Source organism: Elephas maximus, chromosome 3 (genome assembly GCF_024166365.1).
Source record: "Elephas maximus indicus isolate mEleMax1 chromosome 3, mEleMax1 primary haplotype, whole genome shotgun sequence".
NCBI classification, from domain to species: domain Eukaryota; kingdom Metazoa; phylum Chordata; class Mammalia; order Proboscidea; family Elephantidae; genus Elephas; species Elephas maximus.
In genome coordinates this window covers 11,903,759-11,926,965 of record NC_064821.1, presented here as the reverse complement: position 1 = coordinate 11,926,965, position 23,207 = coordinate 11,903,759, and the positions used below count along the sequence as shown (strand labels likewise).

Below are 23,207 nucleotides of genomic sequence, written 5' to 3'. Positions count from 1 at the left end.
AACCAGGGACCCCCAATTACACCTGAGTGCAAAGAAAAGGGGCCGTGGAGGGAAAGGCAATGTGGGCGGGGTAAGAGTGATTCTTGTTGTTTTAGGAAGGAAGAGAATTAAGTACCCTTTCTGAAGGGACAAAGAATCCCTGGGGGACACAATCGGCTAAGTGCTTGATTGCTAGCTGAAAGGTTGGCTGTTCGAACCTGCCCAGAGGTGCCTTGGAAGAAAGGCCTGATGATCTACTACTGAAAATCCAGCCATTGAAAACCTTAGGGATCACAGTTTTTTTTTTTTTTTTTAATGAGGGGACACAGCCAGCAAACACAGTAGTCATTTTATTGAGCACTTACCATGCACTAAGCCCGGTCCAGGGAGCCCTGGTGCTGCAGTGGTGCAGCACTTGGCTGTTAACCAAAAGGCTGGCCGTTGGAACCCACCAGCTGCTCCATGGGGGAAAGGTTTGGCAGTCTGCTTCCGTGGATATTACAGCCTTGGAAACCCTATGGAGCAGTTTTATTCTGTCCTACAGGGTTGCTATGAGTCAGAACCTGCTTGAAGGCAACAGGTTTGGCTTGGAAGCCCTGTCCACACCATCCGAACCAGAACCTTATGAGGCCAGTTATTTCTTTATCCTCATTTTAGAGATGAAGAACTTGAGGGTCCGAGAGACAGATCTGGCTCTCGCAGAGAAAGGAAGTGGCAGGGCCAAAATTTGGAGCCTGGCCCATCTGCATCCACAGCTGGGGTGACGAAGCAGTGAAGGTCAGAGGCCTGTGAGAGACAGAAGAACTGACGGGCGGGGTCCTGCAGCTGTGCCGGGACAGGACCTGGATGGCGGGGGAGGGCCAGCCTCAGTGAGAACAAGGACACCCCTTTCCTTCCTCAAGGGTTGAAGGAAGGCGATAAGGGTGAGTGTGGACGGAAGGTCACCAGCTGGGTGTGGGGGAGGTGGAGGTGAGAGGTCATGGGACTGGTGGAGAACGTTGTCGTTGTTAGCTGCCATCTAGTTGGCCCCCTGGCTTGTGGCGACCCCAAGCACAGTGGAATGAAATGTCACTGTTTCATGGCAAAAGTTAAAAAACTGTGTTTAACTCATATGATTGTGAGGGTAGGGTCTCTGGGTGGTGCAAACAGTTAAGGACTCAAATACTAACTGAAAGACTGGTGGTTTGAGTCCACCCAGTGGCGCAGTAGAAGAAAGGCCTGCTGGTCTGCTTCCATAAAGATTCCAGCCAAGAAAAGCCTATGGAGCTCAGTTCTACTCTGTAACAGGTGGGGTCGTCATGAGTCAGAACTGACTCGGCAGCGAAGGGTGTGGAGTTTTGCTTTCTCGGTTTTGAGCGAGGCTCCCTGTAGCATTTTCTCAGTCAGAAAATGTGTTGAGGACTTTTTAGCAGTTGTAGCACACTATTTAGGAGTCCCTGGGTGAGGCAAAGAGTTAAGCACTCGACCGCGAGCCAAAAGGTTGACAGTTCTGAATCTACCCAGAGGCACCTCGGAAGAAAGGGCTGGCAATCTACTTCCAAAAGGTCATGGCCTTGAAACCTCTGTGAAGCACAGTCCTACTCTGCACACATGGGGCTGCCATAAGTCGACTCGGTGGCAACTAACAACAACAACAACACACTATTTGTTGGCACAGATTGAAAAACAGTGTTTGACTCACCCAGGTGCAGGACAGAATCCTTGTATTGTTTCCTCAGTCAGAAAATATGTTGAGCACTTTTTAGTGGTTATAAGACACTGTGGTTGTTAGTTAGGCGCCCTCACGTCAATTTTTGACACATGGCAACCCACTGTGACTGAGTAGTGCTGTTCCCATAAGGTTTTCTTGGCTGTAATCTTCATGGACGCAGATTGCTGGGTCTTTCTCCTGCGGAGCTGCTAGGTGGGTTCGAGCCACCAACCTTTCGGCTAGCAGCCGGATGCTTAACTGTTGCACCACCACGGCTCCTTGTAACACACCATTTAGTGGCAAAAGTTGAAACACAATGTTTGTCTCGCCTAGTTGTGAGGGAGAGTTGCCATGCTGTTTTCTCAGTAAGAAAATATGTTCTAGCACTTTTTCTTGGTTAAAACACACAATTGCATGGTAAGAGCTGAAAAGCTGTGTTTAACTCACCTGGTTGCGAGAGAGAGACTCTGAATAGTGTTCTTGCCTCAGAAACTGTGTTTAGCATTTTTTTTTTTTGTGGCTGAAACACACTGTTTGGTGGCAAAAGTGGAAAAATGTGTTTACTGACAGAGAAAACCATATACAGAGCCTCCCACAGAACTAGATGCATTAAACAAAGGGTTTAACTTCTGCCACAAAATTTTGGGTTTCAACAAAGAAGTGCTAAATTCATTTTCTGACCGAGAAAACAATATAGGCAGTCTCCATCACAACGAGGCGAGCTAAACACCGTGCTTCATCTTTCAAATAGTGTGCTATAACCACTAAGAGTTATCTACACAGTTTCTGAGCAATAAATTACCACATGCAGGCTTCTTCTCAACCCATTGTACTACTTTTTTTTCCTTCAACTTTTGCCACAAAGTAGAGCGTGATGAGCCCGAAAAAGTGCTAAACACACTTCCAGTCTGAGAAACACTCTTAGGTAGTCTTCCTCACAGCTAGGTAAGTTAAGCACAGTTTTCAATGTTTGTTACTAAATGGTGTATTACAACCACAAAAAGTGCTAAACACATTTTTTTGACCAAAAAATACTGTACAGAGTCTCGGTCATCTAGTGCTGCTGTAACAGAAATACCACAAGTAGATGGCTTTAACAAAGGGAAATTTATTCTCTCACAGTCCAGGAGGCTAGAAGTCCAAATTCAGGGCACCAGCTCCAGAGGAAGGCTTTTTCTCTCTGTCGGTTCTGGGTAAAGGTCCTTGTCATCAATCTTCCCTGGCCGAGGAGCTTCTCACCTCAGGGGTCCCGGGTCCAATGGATGCTCTGTTTTCTTGGCTCTTGTTTTTTGGTGGCATGAGGTCCCCGTGTCTCTCTGCTCACTTCTCTCTTTTATATCCCAAAAGAGATTGATTTAAGACACAACCTAGTCTTGTAGATTGAGTCCTGCCTCGTTAACAAAACAGCCGCTAATCCCACCTCATTAACATCGTAACGGTAGGATGTACAAAACATACGAAAATCACATCAGGTGACAAAATGGTGGACAATCACACAGTGTAGGGAATCATGGCCTAGCCAAATTGATTCACATATTTTTAGGGGACACAATTCAATCTATGAGAGTCTCCCTGTAACACGGTGAGTTAAACACAGTTTTTCAACCTTTGCTACTAAAGCGGCTGCAACCAATCACGGGGATGGCGCAGGACTGGGGAGCATTTCGCCGTGTTGTACGTGGGCTTGCCATAAATAAAGGGCCGACTTGATGGTCGCTAACAACAACGATTATAAACCAGAATACAGTTTCTAGAAGCCAGCTCTTGCTCATCCTTCAACTTACTCACCAAAGGGCATTTCTAAAGTTCCCAGGTGATGACTGGTGTAAAACTGTTTGAAGAGATAAAAAGTGCCAGACAGGCTTGAGATGTTTCTTTCCAACTCCACATTGCACATCAAAGCATTACAAGTATCTGGAGAAGTTACCACAGAATATGTGGAATTTGTCCAAGTAGGTACATTAACAACGTGGGAAATACCTATGTATTATTTGTGGCTAGCCCTCAAATAGTCTGTCGTGAAGGCAGGAGAAGAATTGATGCGTTCAGATGGGGTGCTGGTGATGAGTGCTGAATATACCATGGACTGCCAGCAGAACGAACAAAGCAGTCTTAGAAGAAACACAGCCAAGATGTTCCTTAGAAGAAAGCAGTCTTAGAAGGAATACAACCAGGATGTTCCCTAGAAGCGAGGATGGCGAGACTTTGGCTCGCTCACTTTGAACATGTCATCAGGAAAGACCAATCACTAGAGAAGGACAGCTTGTCTGGTAGAATGGAGGGTCAGTGAAAATGAGGGAAACCCTCCATGAGGTGGATTGACACAGTGGGTGCAACAATGGACCCTGTCATAGTCACCTAGTGACACTATAACAGAAATACCATAAGTGGATGGCTTTAACAAAGAAATTTATTTCTTCGCAGTAAAGTAGGCTAAAAGTCCAAGTTTAGGGCATCAGCTCCAGGGGAAAGTTTTCTCTGTTGGCCTTCTCATTAGTTTTCCCTCGGACTAGGAGCTTCTCTGTGCAGAGAACTTGGGTCCAAAGGATGCGCTCTGCTCTTCGTTCTGCTTTCTTGGTGGTATGAGGTCCCCAACTCTCTGCTTCCTTCCCTTTCTTTTTATCTCTTGAGAGATAAAAGGTGGTGCAGGCCACACCCCAGGGGATCTCCCTTTACATTGGATCATGAATGTGACCTTAGTAAGGGTGTTACAATCCCACTCTAATCCTCTTTAACATAAAGTTACAATCACAAAATGGAGGACAACTACACAATACTGGGAATCATGGCCCAGCCAAAATGATACACACATTTTGGGGGGACGTAATTCAATCCATGACAGACTCCAAGATACCAAAGATCGTGAGGGTGCTGCAGGACAGGGCAGCGTCTCATTCTGTTATGCATGGGGTTGCCATGAGCCAGAACTGGCTGGACAGCAACTAACATCAACCGTAGAAGCCCTTTGAAGATGAGTTGCTCTTGTAGAGTGGTGGTGTAGTGGTTAAGAGCTACAGCTGCTAACTGAAAGGTCAGCGGTTCAAACCCACCAGCCATTCGAGGGAGGTGGCAGTCTGCTTCCGTAAAGATTACAACCTTGGAAACCCTGTGGGGCAGTTCTACTCTGTCCCATGGGGGTCACTTTGAGTCGGATGCTACTGGGTGGCAATGGGTTTGGTTTTTCGGTTATTGGCTGTATGGATTTTGCAATGCCTACTTTTCACCACAAATCTGCAGTACTTAATTCTGCCCCGTAAAAATTTCTGAAGCATAGTTAAAATCTCTAATATCCTGATGGTCTCCGTCACCAAGAATGCTTATCGTTTTAATGCTGGTTGAGCTAGGTAATTAGTAATTAAAGGCGGTGGTCTCAATTCAGTAGCTTTTTGTGTTGTGGGCAGCTTTTATGGAACTATAACCCCTTTATTGAGAGCTAATAAATTTTTTTTTAATAAATAGAAAGTTCCACTCACTTATTCCAGAAAGAAATGGCAGATGGCACCAAACCATTCTGTTCTACAAGAGGCCTAAATAATTGTGTCCTTAAACCTCAGACTACAGATGAAAACATAAATCTGCCAAAAAACCACCAATTTAAATTCATAAAAAAAAAACAGTTGCCTTCTAGTTGATTCTGGCTCATGGTGACCCCACGTGTGTCAAAATAGAACTGTGCTCTATAGGGTTTTCAAAGGCTGATTTTTCAGAACTAGATCACCAGGCCTTTCTTCCGAGGTGCCTCTGGGTGGACTGGAACCTCCAGCCCTCCAGTCAGCCACTGAGCTCGTTAACTGTGTGTACTACCCAGGGACTCCAAACTCATAAAGCACAAACTTTTTCTTTAAACAGCTTTGTTGTTGTTAAATGCCCTTGAGTCGATTTATGGCTCATAGTGACCCCGTTTGACTGAGTAGAACTGTTTCCGTGGGGTTTTCTTGGCTGTAATCTTTATGGAAGCAGAGTCTTTCTCCTACGGAGTAGCTGGGTAGGCTCAGCAGCCAAAGGTTTAACGATTGTGCCACAGGGCTCCTTTAAGCAGCTTTATTGAGATGTAATTGACACACAACAAACTGTACACATTTAATGTGTATAATTTGATGTTTGGACATATATATACACCTGTGAAACCGACCCTGCCATTTGTATAGTGAACATATCCATCACTCCAAAAAGTCTCTTCATGCCCCTTTGTAGTCCCTCCTTCCTGTCCCTCCCTGTCCCCCAGCAGCTATTGATCTGCTTTCTCTCATTATAGATGAGTTTGCATTTTCTGGAATTTTATACAAATGGAATCATGCAGCATGTATTATTATTGGTTTTTTGGGGGGAGGAGGAGTCAGGCTTTTTTCACTCAGCATAATGATTTTGTGATTCATTCATGCTGTTGTATGTATTGATAATTCATTCTTTTTTTTTTTTATTGTTTATGTAGGAATACACTACTGTTCGTTTATCCATTGAACTGTCAATGGACATTTGGGTGGTTTCCAGTTTGGGACTATTAACAGATAACTAAGGCGTGGACTTTTAAGGTTGTTTTAATTCAACCAGAGCATCTCAGAGTGCCACTACCCACGTCAGTTTGTGGTACTGTAGTGGCTTGCATGTTGCTGTGATGCCGGAAGCTATGCCATGGTATTTCAGGGTCACCCATGGTGGACAGGTTTCAACGGAGCTTATAGACTAGGAAGAAAGACCTGGTGATCTGTTTCTGAAAATCAGCCAACAAAAACCCTATGGATCACAGAATATTGTCTGAGACTTTGACTTGCTTACTTTGTACATGTTATCAGGAGAGACCACTCACTGGAGAAGGACATCATGTTTGGTGAAGTAGAAGGCCAGCGAAGACAAGGAAGACCCTCAATGAGATGGATTGACACAATGGCTGCAATAATGGGCTCAAACATGCTGGCAATCATGAGCACGATTCAGGACAAGGAAACATTTCGTTCTGTTGTACATAAGGTCATCATGAGTTGAAGTCGACTTGATGGCAGCTCTATCTGTCTGTCTGTCTGTCTATCATCTTTGTATCCATCCATCCATCCACCCACCCACCCACCCACCCACCCACCCACCCACCCACCCACCCATCCATCCATCCATCCATCCATCCATCCATCCATCCATCCATCCATCCATCCATCCACCCATCCATCCATCCATCTGTTTATCTTTCCATCTGTTTATCTATCCATCTATCCATCCATCCATCCATCCATCCATCCATCCATCCATCCATCCATCCATCCATCCATCCATCCATCCATCCATCCATCCATCCATCCATCCATCCATCCATCCATCCATCCATCCATCCATCCATCCATCCATCCATCCATCCATCCATCCATCCATCCATCCATCCATCCATCCATCCAGCCACCCATCCATCCATCTGTTTATCTTTCCATCTGTTTATCTATCCATCTATCTATCCATCTATCCATCCATCCATCCATCCATCCATCCATCCATCCATCCATCCATCCATCCATCCATCCATCCATCCATCCATCCATCCATCCATCCATCCATCCATCCATCCATCCATCCATCCATCCATCCATCCATCCATCCATCCATCCATCCATCCATCCATCCATCCATCCATCCATCCATCCATCCATCCATCCAGCCACCCATCCATCCATCTGTTTATCTTTCCATCTGTTTATCTATCCATCTATCTATCCATCTATCCATCCATCCATCCATCCATCCATCCATCCATCCATCCATCCATCCATCCATCCATCCATCCATCCATCCATCCATCCATCCATCCATCCATCCATCCATCCATCCATCCATCCATCCATCCATCCATCCATCCATCCATCCATCCATCCATCCATCCATCCATCCATCCATCCATCCATCCATCCATCCATCCATCCATCCATCCATCCATCCATCCATCCATCCATCCATCCATCCATCCATCCATCCATCCATCCATCCATCCATCCATCCATCCATCCATCCATCCATCTATCATCTATCTCAGAGTGGGAAGGGGCTGAAAGTTTCTTTCTCTGAGGCAGTAGAGCAAAGTGATTTAAGGAATCAGACTGCCTGGTTCAAGTCTCTGCTTAGCTCCTCCTGTGCTTTTAAATCTAAGCCACTGGTACTCAATGGGGTGATTTTTCCTTCCGGGGACATTTGTCTCGAGGGCAATGTCTGGAGACATTTTTCGTTGTCTTGACTGGTGGGGCGCTACTAGCATCAAGTAAATAGAGGCCAAAGATGTTGCTAAACATCCTACAATGCACAGGACAGCTTTCTCCAACACAAAGAATTATCTGCCATTAAGAGACATGAAGGTTTAATTTCAACAGCATAAAGTGGGATAATAATCTACCTTATAGGGTTATCGTGAGATGAGTTAATTCATATGAGGTGCTTGTTGTCGTTAGCCGTGTTGTGTCAGCCCCCAACTCATGGCGACTCTGTGCACAACGGAACAAAACGCTGCCCGGTCCTGTGCCATTCCCATGATCGGTCGTCCATTGACCATTGTGATCCATAAAGTTTTCATGGGTTGATTTTCGGAAGTAGGTCACCAGGCCTTTCTTCCTAGTCTGTCTTAGTCTGGAAGCTCCACTGAAACCTGTCAGCATCCTAGCAACACCCAAGCCTCTACTGACAGCTGGCTGTGCATGAAGTGCTTTGGCCAGAATCGAACTTCAGTCTTTGGCATGGGAGGTGAGAATTCTACCACTGAGCCACCAGTGCCTCGTAGCACTGAATAGATTCAACATATATAGAATGTGCCTGAGCCAAGCCATGGTATTTTCAATCGTATCATATGCATGTGAAAGCCGGACAATGAATAAGGAAGACCGAAGAAGAGTTGACGCCTTTGAATTGTGGTGTTGGCGAAGAATATTGAATACACCATGGACTGCCAGAAAAACAAATAAATCTGTCTTGTGAGAAGTACAGCCAGAATGCTCCTTAGAAGAGAGGATGGCAAGACTGCATCTTACGTACTTTGGACATGTTGTCAGGAGGGATCAGTCTCTGGAGAGGGACATCGTGCTTGGCAAAGTACAGGGTCAGCAGAAAAGAGGAAGACCCTCAACGAGGTGAATTGACACAGTGGCTGCAACAATGAGCTTAAGCATAACAACGATTGTAAGGATGGCTCAGGACCGGGCAGCGTTTTGTTCTGTTGTGCATACAGCTGCTATGAGTCAGAACGGACTCGACGGCACCTAACAACAACAACACAGAATGAATCAAGGGCACACTAAGGAGAGTACAATTGCAGGTTCAAGACTTTGTCAGATAAAAAACAAAGCTGGAGTTAGTAAACCCAAAACCCAAACTCTGAGTCAAAATTGACTTGTCAGCAACAACAACAAGCATACATATACTCTTAGAAAAGTGGGCACAACCGTTGTCCTCAGGGACATGCCACGCCCTCTGTTGTGTACGGATGTTCTCACCCATCCTGGAAGCCCCAGAGAGAGAGCTTCAAGGGCCATGGTCCCCTAGTTATTGAGACCTCAAGGAGTATGCATGACTGGAGGCTTAGTGCAGAGTTACCATGGATCCAGTCAATGAATATGCATGGCTGTATCACGCTCCTTTCCTCCTCAGGCCTGTTGCCAGGATGGGATCTGCGTCATCTCTCACTCCACCCTGCCACTCGTTTACACGTGTTTAAGTGTAGCCAAAGGAGCCCTGGAGCCCTGGTGGCACAGTGGTTAAGAGCTCAGCTGCTAACCAAAAGGTCAGCAGTTTGAATCCACCAGTCACTCCTTGGAAGCATTATGGGGCAGTTCTACTCTGTCCTGTAGGGTCTGTCCTATAGGAGTTGGAATCAGCTTGCCAGTAATGGATTTTGTTTTCTTTTTTTTTTTGGTAATGAGCCTTGGTGGCACAGTGGTTAAAGTGTTCAGTTGCTAACCGAACGATCAGCCATTCAAACCCACCAGCCACTCCTTGGGAAAAAAGAGCTAGCGATCTCTGGAAAACCCATTGCTGTCGAGTTGATTCCGACTCAAAGCGACGCTATAGGATAGGATAGAACTGCCCCATAGGGTTTCTGAGGCTGAAATCTTTACGAAAGCAGACTGCCATAAGCGCTCACCCACGACGCTGCCACCAGGGCTCCTCCACAAACATTACAGCCTAGAAAGCCCTATGGTCAGCTCTACTCTGTCAAACAGGGTTGCCATGAGTCGGAATCAACTCAAAGACAATGGGTTTGGTTGAAGTTTGGCCTGGCTGCTTCAGAAAGACAAAGAACACCTTAATTTCTCAGGCTATTTTCAAAAAGCCACACAGAGGTCTTTGTCCCACAGGTGATGAAAAATTTCTGGAACTAGACTGAGGCGATGGTTGCACAACACTGTGAACGTACTAAATGCCACTGAATCGCGTACTCTAAAATGGTTCAAAGGGAAAATTTCACGTGATGTGTACTTTAGCACAATAAAAATAAAAGAGCAACGGAGCCCTTGCCTTCTCTTCATACCCTTTGCTTGTTACCTGAGACAGTCCGTTTCTTTTTCCCCTTATCAGCTGGAAAACACTATATATGATACAGAGACTCCATTGTGTCGTATAAAATATTTTCCCATCACTGTATATTGCTTATATTTTAATTTTGGTAATTTCACTTTCAGTATTGCATTAGTTTCTTGTCTGTTGCCCTTGAGTCGATTCTGACTCATAGAGACCCTATAGGGCAGAGTAGAACTGCCCCACGACATTTCCAAGGAGTGGCTGGAGGATTCGAAGTACTGACCTCTTAGTTAGCAGCCAAGCTCTTTACCACTGAGTCACCAGGGCTCCATTAGTTTCCTAGAGCTGCCTTAACAAATTACCACAAACTGAGCAGCTTAAAACAAGGAAATGTATAGTCTCACAGTTCTGGGGGCTACCAGTTTGAATTCAAGGTGTCAGCAGGGCTGCACTTTCTCCAAAGGTCTTTCCTCGTTTCTTCCAGTTCCTGGTAGCCCCAGGCGTTCCTGTGCTTGTGGCAGTAGGGTTGTTTTCAGTTGCCTTCAAGTAGCTCAGACTCACGGTAATCCCTGTTGCAGGATAGAACTGCTCCGTAGGGTTTTCCCACCACCTGTCAGTTTGTCATATTGTGGTAGCTGTGTGTTGCTAGAAGCTATGCCACCGGTATTCCAAATACCATCAGGGTCACCCGTGGTGGACAGGTTTCAGCAGAGCTTCCAGACTAAGACAGACTAGGAAGAAAGGCCTGGCAATCTACTTCTAAAAAAAAATTAGCCAGTGAAAACCTTATGAATAGCAGTGGAGCATCGTCTGATATAGTGTTTAAAGTGTTAAAAAGCAAAGCTGTGACTTGCAGGACTAAGGTGCACCTGACCCAAAGCCATGGTGTTTTCAATTGCCTCATATGCACGCAAAAGCTGGGCAATGAAAAAGCAAGACTGAAGAAGAATTGATGCATTTGAATTATGGTGCTGGTGAAGAATATTGAATATACCACGGACTTCCAGAAGAATGAAGAAATCTGTCTTGGAACAAGTATAACCAGAATGCCCCTTAGAAGCAAGGATGGTGAGACTTTGTCTCATTTTGGACATGCTATCAGGACGGGCCAGTCCCTGAAGAAGCACAACATGCTTGGTGAAGTAGAGGGTTAATGAAAAAGAGGAAGACCCTCAACGAGATGGATTGACACAGTGGCTGCGACAACGGGCTCAAACAGCAACTGTTGTGAGGCTGGAGCAGCACTGGGCATTGTTGCATTCTGTTGTACGTAGGGTCGCTATGAGTCAGAACCGACTTGACTGCACTTAACAACAACAACGGCAATGCCATGGACTGCCAGAAGAACAAACAAATTTGTCTCGAAACAAGTACAACCAGGATGTTCGTTAGCAGTGAGGATGGTGAGACTTTGTCTCACTTTGAACATGCTATAAGAAGGGACCAATCCCTAGAGAAGGACATCATGGAAAAAACCCAAACCCACTGCCATCGAGTCGATTCCGACTCATAGTGACCGTATAGGACAGAGTAGAACTGCCCCATAGGGTTTCCAAGGAGCAGTTGGTGGATTCGAGCTGCCAATATTTGGTTAGTGGCCAAAGGCTTAACCACTGCGCCACCAGGGTCCCGGTAAAGTAGAGGGTCAGTGAAAAAGAGGAGGAGATGGATTGACACAGTGGCTCCAACGATGGGCTCAAACGTGGCAATGGTTGTGAAGACAGTGCAGGACCCAGCAACGTTTGGTTCTGTTGTACGTACGGTTGTGATGAGCTGGAACTGACTCAATGGCGCCTAATAGCAACGACAACAAAGGGTTTTCAAGGCTGGGACCTTTCTGAAGCAGATCACGACGTCTTTCTCCTGAGGCACCTCTGGGTGGAGTTGAACTGCCAACCTTTCTGCTAGTAGCCATCCAGGGACTTGGCTTGTGGTAGTATCCCCCTAATTTCCGCCACCTTTGTCACATGTCACTTGACGTTCTCACCCCCGTCTCCCTCAGTGCCCCTGTTTTCTCTCCTTATAAGAACACCAGTCATAAAGATTAGGGTCCGCCCTAATGACCTTGGGAACCCTGGTAGTGTAGTGGTTAAGGGCTACAGCTGCTAACCAAAAGGTCAGCAGTTCGAGTCTACCAGGCGCGCTCCTCGGGAACCCTATGGGGCAGTTCTACTCTGTCGTCTAGGGTTGCCATGAGTCGGAACTGACCTGACGGCACCTAACAACAACAGATATTTCCTTTGGAAGATTAATACCCAGTTCTGTATCCTCCTAGTTTTTTTTCTGTGCTTTCAATTTTTTAAACGCTTTTTCGGTCTTTAAAAAAATATTTTTGTTGTTGTTAAAAATATACAGAGCAGACCACACACCAATTCCAGAATGTCTACATGCACAGTTTGTGACATGGATTACATTCTTTAAGTTGCACGACCATTCTCATGCTCCTTTTCCCAATTGTTCCTCCCCGTTAATATAAGCTCACTGTTCTCCTCCATCCCTTCCCTGGCCCCTCCCCCGCCCAAGCTTCCTATCTAAACTTTCCAGTTGCTGTTGTCAATTTGGTCCCACCTACATAGTTCTTTAAAAGAGTACAACGTGTTCTGCATCCCACTTTGGTCAGTGGCATCTGGGATCTTAAAAACTAGCGAGCAGCCATCTAAGATGTATCAGTTGGTCCCAATCCACCTGGAGCAAAGCAGAATGAAGAACACCAAAGGCAAAAGGAAAATATGAGCCCAAGAGACAGAAAGGGCCACATAAACCACAGACTCCATCAGCCTGAGGCCAGAAGAACTAGATGGTACCTGGCTACCACCAATGACCACTCCTACAGGGAACACAACAGACAGTCCCTGATGGAGCAGGAGAAAAGTGGGGTGCAGAACTCAAATTCTAGTAAAAAGACCAGACTGAATGGTCTGACTGAGACTGGAGGAACCCCAAAAGACATGGACCCCGAACTCTGTGTTAGCCCAAAACTAAAACCATTCCCGAAGCCAACTCTTCAGACAAAGATTAGACTGGACTATAAGACATAAAGTGATATTCGTGAAGAGTGTGCTTCTTAATTCAAGTAGATACATAAGACTGAATGGGCAGCTCCTGTCCAGAGGCAAGATGAGAAAGCAGAAAGGGACAGGTTGAATAGACATGGGAAACCTGGGGTGGAAAGGCAGAGTGTGCTGTCACACTGTGGGGATGGCAACTAGGGTCACAAAACAACGTGTGTATAAATTTTTGTATGAGAAACTAACTTGATCTGTAAACTTTCACTTACGGCACAACTAAAAAAAAAAAGGTGCATTGCCAAAGCAGACTTTCTTTACTAATTCAGTGAAATATTGTTTGGTTTAAAGAAGACTTCAGGGGATATTTTTGGTGTAAGATTTAAGATGTAAAGATTATTGCAGGGCAATGGTTTTGGGGGTTCATGCAGTCTCTATGGCTTCAGAAAGTCTAGATTCCATAAGAATTTAAAGTTCTATTCTGCATTTCCCCCCATTTTGATCAGAATTCTTGTATAGAATCTTTGATCACAATGTTTGGTAAAGGTAGCCAGGCACCATTCAGTTCTCCTGGTTTCATGGCAAAGCAGGCAGTTGTTTATGGAGGCGATTAGCCACACATTCCATTTCCTCCCCTTATTCCTGACTCTCCTTCTTCCTTCTTCCCCTGTTGTTCCAGATGAAGAGAGAGCAATTGTTGTACCTTGGATGGCCGCTTGCAAGCTTTTAAGACCCCAGGTACTGTGCAACGAAATCAATGGGACAATCTCCCTAGGGATAAACACTTAAAAAAAAAGTTGTGATAAATATATTTGTAATAACACATTTGCCATTTCCACATTCTTCACATGTACAATTCAGTGACATTAAATATGTTTTCATGTTGTTAAACCACTGGCATGATCTGTTGTAAAATTTTTTCATCACCTCTGGTAGAAGCTGAATGTCCTCCAATATGCTTTAATTTTTAATTTAGCAAATTATATTTAAATGCATTTTTAGAATTTGTTTTTGAAATCCATTCGTTGAAGACTTTATAGATTTCCCTCTCCAATTACCATACGATTATCTTGGACCTTTCTAGTAACTCACAGTGTTGATAATGATTTTTCCCTTTCCCGCAGACTGGGAGATGCCTTTAGAAATAGTATATTAAAAATTGGAGTCTATTTCTAGGTTACCCCTTCTGATATATGAATTCAGCTGCCTATATTTGTGCTTATTTATATTCATTATAGCTTCATAAAGGAGCCCCAGTGGCTCAATGGTTAAATTCTCAGCTGCTAACAGAAAGGTTGGTGGTTTGAACCCACTCCGAGGCCCCACAGGAGAAAGACCTGGTGATCTGCTCCTGTAAAGATTATAGCTTAGAAAACCCTATGAGGCAGTTCTACTCTGTCGCATGGGGTTGCTATGAGTTGGAATCAACTCAGTGGCACCCTACAATAACAACATAGCTTTATAGGATTTTATTATCTGAAGAATGTTAGTGCCTTTCCCAGTTATTCTTCTTTTCCAGATGTTTCTTCCCTATTTTTACCTAATTATTCTTATAGACCAGTGGGTCTCAGCTGGAGGTTATTCTGCCCCGAGGGGACATTGGACAATGTTTGGAGACATTTTTATCACCACAACTGGGGTGAGGAGAGTGCTTCTGGTGTTTCATGGGTACAAGCCAGGGACGCTGCTAAACATCCTACAATGCACAGAACAGCCCCCTCCACAGAGAATAATCTGGTCCCAAATGTCTGTAATCTCAGTTGGAGTTGATTCAATGGCAAGTGTTTGATTTTTTTTTTAAAAGAAAGCATTATAGTTTTTTTTTTTTTTTTTAAATGGGTTGGAGCCATTGCTATTAAAATATTTCCTTGGTATTTTATTTTATTTCACTTTGCAGCTATGGTAATGGTCTGAAAAAATTTAGCTCTCTTAGACATGCTGATTTTTAAAAAAAGTAAGTAATATACGGTACATGGTGAAAAACAATTCAAACAGATTAAAAAAAAGTTACTGGTTTCTCGTATATTCTTTGAGAACCATTTCATGAATCCATAAATATCTTCCCCAATAATCAGCCATCGAAAACCCTATGGGGCACAGTTCTACCCTGACAGTCATGGGGTTGTCTTGAGTCTGAGTTGGCTGGATGGCAATTGGTCAGGGAGTCCTTCCTGACCACCCTCCCACCTCATCACACACACACACACACACACACACACACACAGAATTGTGTAATTAATGACCCTCTCCCCCACTAGGTTGTGAGCTCTACAAGGAAATAGAACATGTTTATTTTGCTGACTGTAATTCCCCGTTACTTATTGTTTAAGCTTCTTCCATTCAGCAAATATTTATTAACCAACAGTGTGTCAGGCAGCAGGAGTAACGAACCGGACTGACTGGGTTTCTGGTTCACAGGGAGGGGAGAAGATGTACTACAAGGTAAACAATAAAAAATAGGGATTCCAGGTAGTTTTAGGTGTGTTATTAAAATATCAGAGGAAAGGAACAAAGGACTCGGGGGTGGCATTTGCAAAGCCTGGTGAGCAAAGGTGTCATTGTAGCATAGAGGTGGAGTCAGCCACGGGAGGGCTTGCTGAAATGTTACAGACAGGGCTGATAGCCAGGTAAAGGCCCAGAGGGAGAAGAGAGTCAGGCCAGGGCCTGTCACACAAATAGTCGTTTAATAAAGGGGAGGAAGAATGAATGCCCAGGGCCTAGGATTGTGCTGGTCACTTTCCCAAGCTTTATTTCCTGTGTGCCTCCCCAGGCCTGCAGGTATTGTCAAAGAGGTGAGACCGACCTAGAAATGGTAAATCACTAGTCCAAGGCTACACAGAGAGTGAGGGTTGGGGTCCTGGATTTCTTATACAGAGGCCCCCTTGGCCCCTTCAGGAGGGTGACTGACTACTCACTGTCTAGCCCTATTCACAAATGGCATCACTGCGCATTCAGACACATATGAACTCCGTTGTTTTTGTTAGTTGGTGTGTGGAGTCAATTCCAACTCATGGTGACCCTATGTGTGCCAGAGTAGAACTGTGCTCCACAGGGCTTTCAAGGCTGTGACCGCCGGAAGTGGATCTCCAGGCCTTTCTTCCGAGGAACTTCTGGGTGGGTTTGAAGCGCCAACCATTTGGTTGGTAGTTCAGCGCTTAAGCGTTTACACCAGCCAGGACTCCTAGATGAACCCCAGGTCTGCATACTGAAAATCAGGCGTGTCCACCTACCCCCAGCCCAGGATCTCCAAGGGCCTGGTCTGTTCTGTCAGGATATTCCGAAACATTCTCCTAGACGCCATTTCTCCAACTACAACTACGAAGCGCGCGGCACACACAGGGCGCCGGGCATGTGACTGTCCCCAGAGGCCCGGCGTGGCTCCCGCCCCTAGACGGGGAGTCCAGGGCACCCCGACTCGGGGGAGGGGGAGATCGGAGTGGCTGGCGCGCTCTAGGCTGGGACTAGGGTGAGGTGAGTGAGGCGCTCCGCTCGTCTACAAAATTTAAGGACGTGCTCCAAACCCAAGTAACCAAGATAAATAATATCTAAATGCAGTATTAACAAAAAATTCCAACGAACAACAACAAAAAATGCACTATGAACAAAATACCGAAGTGCACAAGAAAGACAAAGATGTGTCTCGCTGGGGCGGCCAGGGCGGCCTCACGCTCCGGGACACGAGCCGCTGGCGCGGTCTGGGGAGCCCCGGGGGCCTCCAGAGCCCGGCCGGGCGGGGGGAGGGGGCGGGGCGGGATGGGGCGGGGCCTCCCTCCCTCCCCCCGCCCCCTCCCTCCCTCCGCCCCCCTCCACTCTGCCTGCCTCCCCGGCGCCGAGTCCCTTCCGAGGCGTGATCCGCGCCGCCTTTTCCCGCGGTCCGCGCGGGGCCCAGCTGACGGGCCGCGTTGTTTACGGGCCGAACAGCCTCGCGCCCGCCGCCCGCCAGCCGCCCGCCAGCCCAGGTGCCGCCGCCGCGCGCCCGTCAGTCCGTCCAAGTGTCCGTCTGTCGGTGCGTCCACCGCCTGCGGCCGAGGGCGCGCGGGACCGCCAGCCGGGAGCCGGGGCGCAGCGCGGGCTCCGGGCCCAGGGACCGCGAGCCGGGGCCGGGCCGCGCCGCTGTGTTGGTGGCGCCGAGGCCGCGCGCCCCTCCCGGGCCGTTGCTGGGGCCCTCCCGGGCGGAGGAGGAGGACGCGCGGCCACCGGCGCCTCCCGGGCGGGCGGCCGCTCGGAGCATGACCCTCGCGGTTGGGCGCCGCGCGCTCTGAGCTGCTGGGACCCCGCGCTCCCGCAGTCATGGGCTCCGGGGGCCAGCGGGGGGCGGCGGCCGCGCCGCTGCTGGTGGCCGTGGCCGCGCTGTTGGTGGGCGCCGCCGGCCACCTGTACCCTGGAGAAGGTGAGTCTGGGGCGCGGGGGTGGGCGGGGACATCGCGGCCGACGGCACCCCGCTGTTCAAATGAAGTCCCCGCTAGGGCGCGAGGGCCCGCCCGGGAGCGGGTGGCCCGGACGGTCGCGTCGACCTCGCGGGGGGCGGGAGGCCGCTGACCTTGGCCTTTGCCCGCTCGGGCTCGCGGCTCGGCTCCCCGCGCGCCTGCCCCGGGCCGAGGAACCTTGCCCCAGTGCCCGCCCCGCGGCGGGCGCCTCTCCTGAGTGCGCTCGGACCCACTCCTGCTCCTCCATCCCCACTCCCCCTTCCCCCGGTCCCGACGCGCTCCCGAGGCGGGGCACGCGTCCTCGCTGGGTCGCCTCTGGGAAGTCGGATCCTAAGGTTCGGGCGGCCTCCGACAGCCCAATGCCTGCCTGGCGTGCACACACGGTTGGATGCAACGCAGATAGTGCCGGACTTGGGGGGGGGGGCGGTGTTCTTTGGGGTTCCCGCTGCTGGGTGGCGCTGCCCCTGGGTGGGGAATTGTAGACCCCTCGTCGACTCCCAAGAAGCCCTGGTCGTGCAGTGGTTAAGCGCTCCCTGGTAACCAGAAAGGTTGGCGGTTTGAACCCACCAGCCTCTCCGCGGGAGAAAGATGTGGCCGTCTGCTTCGGTAGAGATTACAGCCTTGTAAACCCTATGGGGCAGTTCTACTCTGTCCTATAGGGTCGCTATGAGTTGAAATCAATTCAAGGGCACATAACAACAACTCCGATTTCCTTGGGATTAAGCTGGTGACCACCACTACGGTCCGCGTTTACACATTTGTGTCCTGCTTCCAGATATCCTGAGCCAAACTCTAGCACCGTGGCAACACCTGCAGCCGTTGTAGTAACAACTAGGGGTGGCATACATCATGGTTGTTATAAATAGTATCACTGTATGCCTGGGGTTGGTCCATCTTATTTCTCTGGACCCTCACAGTGGCCCCTGGAGGCTGATAGTGCTATTCCCCCATTTCACAGAGGCGTAACCTGAGGCTCAGATAGCTCACAGAACTCACCTGCTCCAAAGTCAGTGCCAGAGCTGGGACTTGAACCTCTGTCAGTGGGATTCCAGGTCAAGGCTCTGGTTTGCAATCCCTCGCCCTAGGTCCCCTAAACCCTTCCCACCCCTCAGCTTCACCCTTCATGAGGGTTCTTTCCCTGTTAGCCCTGGGAGTGTCTCTGGCCTTAATGAGCCTCACACTCCCCCTGGCCCCATGGGCTGCCCTAAACCCCTACCCCAGCATCCTCCTTGCTCTGCTTGTGGGCCGGGACTGATATAATTGGGATTTCCCACCATGGGGTCTAAAGCTCTGCTTTAAACATATCTGTTGGGTTACTTCTTCACCTATCTCCATAAAAGGAAATAGATCATGGGTGGGGAAGGGGTTAGAGAGGGAAGTCATAGAAGCTCCTGAGTTCCCTGATGTAAACGAGGTAGATGAGAAAGCATAAGCTTTGAAGGTAACAAACCAAGTTTGCTGAGTGGCTGTGCCACTTGGTTTCTCCGAGACCCTGAGTACCTGGTAGGCATCAGGTCTACCAGGTAGACTGCGAAGAGTCGCAGTTGGTTTGGGTTCTCATTAGGAAAACCCAAGACGAGTGATTAGACCTGTGCCCGGCTTCTTGTATGTGCACGAGTATGAGTGTGTACTTCTGCCTGGGCACGCTTGTGTGTGTGTGTGGCTCCTCGCGCTTCTGTTCCATCTAGCTTTGGTAATTAATTGTGGATCTGTGCCTGGGCTTCCAGGCCTCAGATTTACTGCTGCTTTCTGTATTTACGGAAACCCTGGTGGTGTAGTGGTTAAGTGCTACGGCTGCTAACCAAAGGGACGCCAATTCGAATCCGCCAGGCGCTCCTTGGAAACTCTATGGGGCAGTTCTACTCTGTCCCATAGGGTCGCTATGAGTCGGAATCAACTCGATGGCACTGGGTTTGGTTTTTGGGTTTTTCTGTATTTACAGCTTCCATGAGGTCAGGGGCTTTTTGTCTGTTTTGTTCACTGTTAACATTTCCAGAGCCTAGAACAGTGCCTTGCACATGGCTGTGGTTGTTAGGTGCTGTCCAATCCATTTTAACTCATAGCGACCCCGTGTGAAAGAGTAGAACTGCCCTGTAGGGTTTTCTAGGCTGTAATCTTTACCGGAGTAGAGTGCCAAATCTCTTCTCCTGTGGAGCTGCTGGGTGGCTTCAAACCATCAACCTTTCCGTTAGCAGTTGAGTGCTTAACCGTTACACCAGCAGGACTCCTTTGGCATACAGTAGGTGTTCAGTAAATGTTTCTTTTTGAATGGGGCTAGGAACAGAGCCTCCGAAGGAGCTGCTTGTTCGCCAGATAATACTTAACAGTAAGAGCGGACACTTAGCAGGCGCTGTTCTCTGTGCTGTGCGTATATAACCTGAGTTCATCCTCGGGAAGTTGTTGTTGTTGTTGTTGTTAGTTGCCTTCCATTCGATTTCGACTCATGGTGACTCCATGTGTGCAGAGTAGAACTGCTCCACAGGATTTTCAAGGCTGTGACATTTTGGAAGCAGATCGCCAGACCTGTCTTCTGTGGTACCTCTGAGTGGTTTTGAACTGTCAACCTTTTGGCTGCTAGTTGTAGGGCCTATTATTATCCCTTTTTGCAGATGAGGGGCGCCCTGGTGGTGCAGTGGTAAAGAGCTCCACTGCCAACCAAAAGGTCGGCAGTTCAAATCCACCAGCTGCTCCTTGGAAACTCTATCAGGCAGTTCTTCTCCGTCCTATAGGGTCGCTATGAGTTGGAATGGACTTGGCGGGAACGGGTTTGCTCTTGGCTTAGTTTTGCAGATAAAGACAGCTGCCCAGAGCTCCAGCAGGTGGCACAGTCGAGATTAGAACCCAGAGCGCTAATTTCTTAAGCAAAGATCATTCTTTCAGTAACTAATTCCTGCCATGTGCCTAAGCCTCCCCCAGCCCTACCCTGGGGTAATGTTTAACAGGATTCTATCAAATAGATGAGATGTGATGCCCCTTGAAGACGTGGGGAGTAGGGGGAGGACCATCTTTCCAGATCATTAATCTCTGTTGTTGTTGTATGCTGTCAAGTAGAGTCCTACTCGTAGCGACCCCATATGACAGAGTTAGAACTTCCCTGTCGGGTTTTGTTTCCCAGGCTATAATCTTTATGGGAGCAGATTGCCAGGTCATTCTCCCACGGAGCTGCTGGCAGGCTCAAACCGCTGACTTTTCAGTTAGCAGCTGAGCGCTTAACCATTGCACCACCAGGGCTCCTTTATTAATCCCTAACGTCAGCCAATACGGCATTTTGGGCGAGGTGGGGAGGAGGGAAATAAATGCCATTTTTAAGGACCGAAGAACTGTTTCTTGGAGATGTTGTATGGGGCTGTGCCACCCCCACCTGTGGTCCCGTGGAGTCTTCATTGCTGGGTGGACCTGGGCTAGGGCTGCCTTCTCTGTTTCCATTTAGATTGGGTGGTTCTGGCCCCAGGTTCCTTACCGGCATTGCAAAGTCAGAGAACTAAAGCAGTGCGGGGTTAATGAAAATCGGACCCCACAGGTTTCCTGGGTTCAAGTTAGTTGGCCAATTGAGGCATAAGATGCTTTCTTGTTTCCAGACACTCCTGATTTCTTAGGTACCCCTGATTCTCAGGTACCCCTCATTTCTCAGACACTCCTGATTTCTCGAGGGACAGCCACGAGATGTTTCTCTGGTGTGTTTGGTACAAAAGATCCCCTAGTCCCCAGGCAGAACTGCCATCTGCTCAGTCACCTCCCTGCGATGATTCCAGACCTCTGCTTCTCTCCTGGAGACTGCATCTGGCCCCTGCCCCACTCTGTTATCCCCCTGGGGTCCCCACCTGATCCCACTTCCATTCCGCTGTCAAATCAACCCCTGACCCCATGTATAACCTGGTCCTGTGCCATTGCCATGATCATTTGGAGTTTGGACCATTGTGATCCATGAGATTTTTACTGGCTGATTTTCAGAAGTAGGTTGCCAGGCCTTTCTTCCTGGTCTTAGTCTGGAAGCTCTTCTGAAACCTGTTCAGCCTCATAGTAGCAAGCAAGTCTCCCTTGACATACGGGTGGTAGCTGTACATGAGGTGCATTGGCCAGAAATCGAACCCGGGTCTGTCACATGGAGGGTGAGAATTCTGCCACTGAACCACCAACGTTGTTGTCATTAGGTGCCATTGCATCTACTCTGACTCCTAGTGACCCCATGTGTTCTACAGAGTAAAACTGCCCCATAGGATTTCCTAGGCTGTAATCTTAATGGAAGCAGATCGAAGGTCTTTCTCACGTGGGTTTGAACCCCCAACCTGTAGGTTAGCAGTTGAGTGCTTAACTGTTCATGCCATCAGGGCTTTTGGCAAAACCACCACCGTCCCCTTCCTGTTTTATGAGAGCAGGACTTCTTACCCTTGGCACCCTTGACGTTTGGGTCTGGATCATTCTCTGCAGTGGTGGTGGCGTGGCATCCTGTGTACTGTAGGGTGTCGAGCAGAATCCCTGGTCTCCACCCATTAGATGCCAGTTGAGAACCACTGCAGCAGAATTGGCCTCATCTTTGTCTAAGACGCTTCTCCGCCTGGGCCCCTGCTTGCTCCCCTCTCTCCATCCAAGGAGCTCCTTCCACCCACAAGCCTTTCTTGTTTCAGCCTTTAAACATTCAATGCTCCCCAACGCCACTCCCCACCACCTGGCCTGGGTTCCAAGCCTGGGCCCCCACCCACCTCGCTTGCTCCCCTTTCACCCACTGCTCTGCCCACAGCGTCTGGCTTGTGTCTCTACCGCCCTGCTGTGGCTCTCCACAAAGGTAATCCTTCACCTCCCAGTTACGTCTTCTGTGGCCTCACCTCACTTGACCCCTCTGGGTTTGACACTGCCCACTCCCTGCCGCTAGAAGGTGACTTGTCACCTGTTTCTCATTTCTCACCTTTGCTGCTTCTTCTACCTGTGCTTAGAAGCTGGCCCTCATGTCTCGTGGCTCCCTGGATCTTGTTGTATGAACTGCTGTCGAGTTGGTCCCTGGCTCCGTGCGTTACAGAGTAGGCCTGCTTCCTGGGGTTCTCTCGGCTGTGATCTTTAATGGAAGCAGTTTGTTAGGCCTTTCTTCTGTGGAGCCACTGGGTAGATTTGAACCACCAGCCTTTAGTTAGCAGCTGATTGCAAGCAGCTCGTGCCAGCCACACTCGCAGGACTCTATTATGACCCTCTCTAAGCCTAGATTTTTATTTACTTAGATTTTTATTTTATTTTTATTTACTGGTCTGACTCCATCTAGAATAGATGGCCCTCAGGGGCCAAATCCTGCCCACCGCCTGCTTTTGTAAATAAAGTTTTATTGGCACACAGCCATGCTCATTCATGTACAGACTTTAAAAAAAAAATGTTATTATTATGCTTTAAGTGAAAGTTTACAGCTCAAGTTAGTTTCTCATACAAAAATTTATACACACATTGTTATGTGATCCTAGTTGCTCTCTCTATAATGTGACAGCACACTCCTCCTTTCCACCCTGTATTTCCTGTGTCTGTCCAATGAGCTCCTTTCCCTTTCTGCCTTCTCATCTGCCTTCAGACAGGAGCTGCCCGTTTAGTCTCATGTATCTACTTGAACTAAGAAGCACATTCTTCATGAGTATCTTTTTATGTCTT

General features: G+C 48.0%; 1 protein-coding gene across 2 annotated transcripts in view; it reads left to right on the top strand.

Annotated features, from left to right (window-relative positions):
• Positions 1-17,434: 17,434 nt before the first annotated feature.
• Positions 17,435-23,207, top strand: part of INSR (insulin receptor) — a 179,700-nt gene continuing 173,927 nt past the window's right edge. For both annotated transcript variants that reach the window (XM_049876622.1, XM_049876620.1), the window contains exon 1: positions 17,435-17,545. In XM_049876622.1, the coding sequence (XP_049732579.1) occupies positions 17,446-17,545 (100 nt within the window). In that variant the 5' untranslated portion in view covers positions 17,435-17,445. The remainder of the gene's footprint in view (positions 17,546-23,207) is intronic.